The sequence below is a fragment of the Arvicola amphibius genome, chromosome 4 (assembly GCF_903992535.2).
Source record: "Arvicola amphibius chromosome 4, mArvAmp1.2, whole genome shotgun sequence".
Classification (NCBI taxonomy): domain Eukaryota; kingdom Metazoa; phylum Chordata; class Mammalia; order Rodentia; family Cricetidae; genus Arvicola; species Arvicola amphibius.
This window is the reverse complement of record NC_052050.1, coordinates 148,841,946-148,846,288: the sequence shown is the minus strand read 5'-3', so window position 1 is coordinate 148,846,288 and position 4,343 is coordinate 148,841,946. Positions and strand designations below refer to the sequence as shown.

Sequence of the window (4,343 nt, the reverse complement as noted above, 5' to 3'; positions counted from 1 at the left end):
TCATTCAAATCAAACTGAGTCTCACAACTTTCTTAGTCGCCTACTTGTTTATGACTGTGATGACCAGAATGTTGAAAAAGATTAAGCTACTAATTTTTTAAAAAATATATATATATTAATTTGATTTTACTCTTATACGCCCCCAAGAGGATTCCCCCCCCCCACCCCCAAATGGTGACACTCTCGTCCTGAATCTGGATCTTCTACTTCTTCTTTCGGCAGCATTTCCGACCTCTTTTTGAACAGCGACCTATTTGTTCTTCCGTTGTAAGACAGCTAAACAGAGCGCAGCGGCCGCCTCTTATCTTGCAGTATATTTTTCGGAGGTTTTTCTGGATGAATGCATCCCCTGCGAGAGGCAACAAAAAAAAAAAAAATCAAAGCACATTTTAGAAAGAGTGTTAGGAAGACACTGGCTCCAGCAAACCATGCTTTGCTGACTTGGTTTCTTTTCATGTCTGTCTCTTCTCTCTTGTCCTAATAAACCTAAAGAAAAGCTAAGGGTGCCTAAGCAGGAAACAATGCCTCCATGGGCTGCATCTCAGCTGGGACCACACAGCAGCCTGGCCTCTAAGCCCTACTGTAAGAACTTGGAGTTGGGGACGCCCTTGTTCCTAGCGCCTTTCAAGCGGCCTAGGGTGCCGCTCTACCTCCAACCACTAAGCCCATTTAGAATAGACATCTGTGGGCTTGGGTATCAGACTAAATCATTCACTTCCATCAGAATTAAAATTCCACATCAACTTTCTCTTGCCTCATTAATTGTATCCCAGCAATGAAGTGGGTCAGTGGGTGGAGAGTTGGCTTCGGGGCATTATTTAGTCTTTGAAGAGTGGAGCAAGAGGAACTCGGAAGCCTGCTTTCATTTTAATGCTCTCTTTTGACTGTTGTTGTTGTTTTGTTTTGTTTTGTTTTTTTTGAGACAGGGTTTCTCTAATGATTGTTATAGAAGGAAACACTGGCGATGTTTGGTTTCCACCCAACAGATCCACCTGATCTCTGGCGCACCAGGAACAGAGAAGGGCTGACTAAATGACAAGTTCTCAATCCTCTCCCACCCTTAATTTCCCAACCCATCTTACCTGGAGCAGGCACCAAGAACAAGACGAGGAATGCAAATAGCAGATAATGGAGCCTCATAGCTGACTGCTTCCCAACAAGCCGAGACTGGGCCGAAAGGTGTGCTTGTGCGCCTATATAACGAGGTAAGCTATGCTTGTCATTCTTGCAATGTCGTAGTGATGACAATATGACATACTTCCTGACGTGTCTTCCCAGTGTCTCTCACCGCAAAGAGCACACCCACTCCGCCAGGAGCTCACACACCCGATGGGAGTCGTCAAGCTTGATTGGACTCTTTTGAGGTTCTCCAGGCCCTGGGCACATTTCCAGATCAGGTTCTGGCTGTGGGTACAGATAGAACTGGTATGGACAAGATATTTCTTTTTGGAGGGTGGCCCTAGGACATGTAGCCCAGGGCTTAATTGCCTTTGAATGTAATCTGCTTTCTGTAGCTGCCTAAAAGCCTAGAAGAGAAAGATGGTCTTCTGAGAACCAAGGAAGTTAGGCTTTAGACATGTTCAGAATTGAGGGACAGAACTAGAATTTAGGTAGCGAAGATAAAAGAAACTTGGGCTATATTGAAAAGCTTTTGCTACAGGAATACTCTAGCTTAAATGACACTTTTGTCCCATACTTTATCTTTGTCTAAAAACTATCTAGATTCATGAGTGAGGGCATTTCATTTTATCAGAGAGAGTGCCTTAGTGATACATATTCATCTTCTCTCTGTACCAGAGAGGCTTACAAAGACAACAGTAAAGACTTCTAGGTGTTCTTGACCCATGAACTTTTGAAGAAGGTCAAGGCTCAGTTAATTCTTCTAGATAGAAATTCAGTAGCAGAAGAATCAACAGATTTTTGACCAATACATTTAAATGTTGAGGAATTTGATTACTGTGTTATGATCATTAATTGTCTCTTCAGTCAGGAGATCAAGTCATCTCATGGAGCTCAACTGTTGCAAGATGTCAACGCAACTATAGTGGATCCAAGGTTTGGGTGTGTTAGTTCTGGGATGGAAGGGATCCAAAGTACTGGGATACCTAGCAGGACTAATAAACAAACTCCTACAGGTTCAGACTAGCCCATGTGCCCCATGGTGGGGGAGACAGAGCAAACCCACAATATAGCAAGAAGGATAAAGCTTCATTTCTTCTCTTGAGGAACTCAAAGTGGGCTCAGGCCTATGAGCAGACATTCAAATATAGCACGGGTGCTGACAAGTGAGAACGGCACTTATTCAAGCAAGAGGCTATGTGAATGTAAAATATAGTGTCTCGTGTTAAAAAGTGGGTTCAGATTTAAGAATACTTTGAAGTTATAGACACTGACATTTTAAAATCTAGTTTCCTCTTATATCTGGGGTTTAAAGACAGTGGGAAATATTTTGAAATGAATGAAGTTGATGAGTGTGGAGCAGGTTGGGGGTTGGCTTGGCAGTCTTACTATATCTTATATATTACAAGACATAAAAGGACTGGTCTTAGTGTCAGAGAATAACCAGATCGCAGCCTTGTGTCACTGGGCCATCCTGTCACTGGGGGTGACTCACTTTTCCATGTGGAGAACAGATTCCACAGGTGAACTGTTGGCTCTGACATGTTCCTGCACAGACAGAGAGGCCTTTCTATCACACCATCATTGTCTCAGAAGAGATACATTCGGAATAATGGTCACTCTTCCTCATTAACCACCTGCAGATTCTGTTTGTTCTACTTTGGGTATTCTGTGGCCATGCCCCTCTAAAGGACATCTCAGCTGTGACTGCAGCTTTAGGAGATTCTATCCTCCCCCTCCTAAGGCAAATTCAGAACACTACCTCACAATAGCAGAAGATTAAGGAAAACTGACTTTATTTCACAGTGGGTAACAAAGCTGTGTGACACCACCAGGCCACTGGGTATGTACCAATGTCTGTATCATCTTCAGACCAAAGGCTTCCCAGGGTTTTTGCATCTTGCATGTAGGAATGTACACTCTATGGCTTAAACACCACTGAATTTTGAACATTGATATTGTTCTCTATCCACTATAATCCAGACACTATATCAAGAGGAGGAGAGAGGCAGAGAGAAAATGAGGGCAGAGCGTCCAAAGCATGGATAAAAAAATAGCACCAAGGATCCCTGGCTCATCCTGAGTCATGTGATTTGAGGTATGGCAGAGTCAATAATTCAGGCAGACACACAGACGTGAATTTTCCCCAGAAGCAAGATCACGAAGATGGGAAGCATCTGGGGAAACAAAGTGTGACGATCAAGATTTGGTTCACGTTTGCATTTGATTTAGTTAATGAACTATGCTGTGGGAACACTAAAACTAAGATTCAAGTTATCTGAAATTATAACCCTATCAATAATTCCTTGCATGAAGACAGAGGAGAGAGCCTGGAAAAGTGTGTACAATTTAACTGAGTCTTTTTTAAAAAAAAAAAAATCCCTGTGTTTACATAATCAACCTGCAAATAATGGTATCCAATTAGCAGGCACACGTGCTGCTTGGCTTTGGGAAGAGAGGATAACGTTTAGCACAATGAACCCACATTCATATTGGTCACCAACATCAGAGAGTGCTCCCCTCGATCTTTTATCAGAACATGGGCCCAAATCCCTCCAACTGCTGAGCATGGCTGTCTCTCCTGAAATCATCATGCTTAACTGATATTGCCTGAACAAGCACTACAGGAAGAACAAAGAAAACCACAATTGTTTGGACAATAGAGCCTCCAAGGACTACAGGGGAAGGAGTCTGAAGACCGTGTTGTCCAGAGGTCAAGCCTTAAGGTAATGAACGCTATGTATAGAGATGAAAGGAGAAACCAGATTACCGTAGAAAAGGCCTGGGAGTGAACATTCTTCCAAGATCTGGGCAAGGGCAAACTATGGCTTGCATGCACACTCAAGTTTGTTTCGATCCGGAAAGCGAAAATCAACCTGAATCGATGCAGGTTTTGTTTATTTAGATAACTTGATGCCCGCGTGCTGTAAGGAAACGGTTCATGGGACGCGATTTCAAGAAACGATGAAAAGGACATATATAAGGGTCTAAAAGCTGGTTCTTCCGGTTTACTCACTAGGGGGCCAGGGCTGATGATCAAAACAGAAAGGCCGAGGTCTGTCACGTAGAAAAAAGACAGGGCACACACAATTCAAAACTCCAGGAGCCAATAAAGTAGCGCCAAGTCCCAAATCCACTCTTCAGCCAGCTGGCTATACCCTGTGTTTCTTGCAACAGTGGAAGGAGCCAGGCCTGCTGATGGATTTTGAAATACAGACGCCTTG

General features: G+C 43.2%; 1 protein-coding gene across 1 annotated transcript; it reads right to left on the bottom strand.

The window, feature by feature from the left end:
* Window positions 1-203: 203 nt before the first annotated feature.
* LOC119811073 (beta-defensin 14-like) lies at window positions 204-1,140 on the bottom strand. Its single transcript, XM_038324637.1, has 2 exons — window positions 1,083-1,140; window positions 204-349 (listed from the first exon to the last, which is right to left on the bottom strand). Exons 1-2 carry the CDS (start codon window positions 1,138-1,140, stop codon window positions 204-206), a joined length of 204 nt encoding a protein of 67 aa, XP_038180565.1.
* Between the last annotated feature and the right edge of the window lie 3,203 nt (window positions 1,141-4,343).

Excerpts from the sequence above, each read along its gene's own strand:
- LOC119811073 (XM_038324637.1), bottom strand. The coding sequence starts at position 1,140 with ATGAGGCTCCATTATCTGCTATTTGCATTCCTCGTCTTGTTCTTGGTG. Across the intron at positions 350-1,082 it reads GTTCTTGGTGCCTGCTCCAG|GGGATGCATTCATCCAGAAA; the intron begins GTAAGATGGGTT and ends TGCCTCTCGCAG.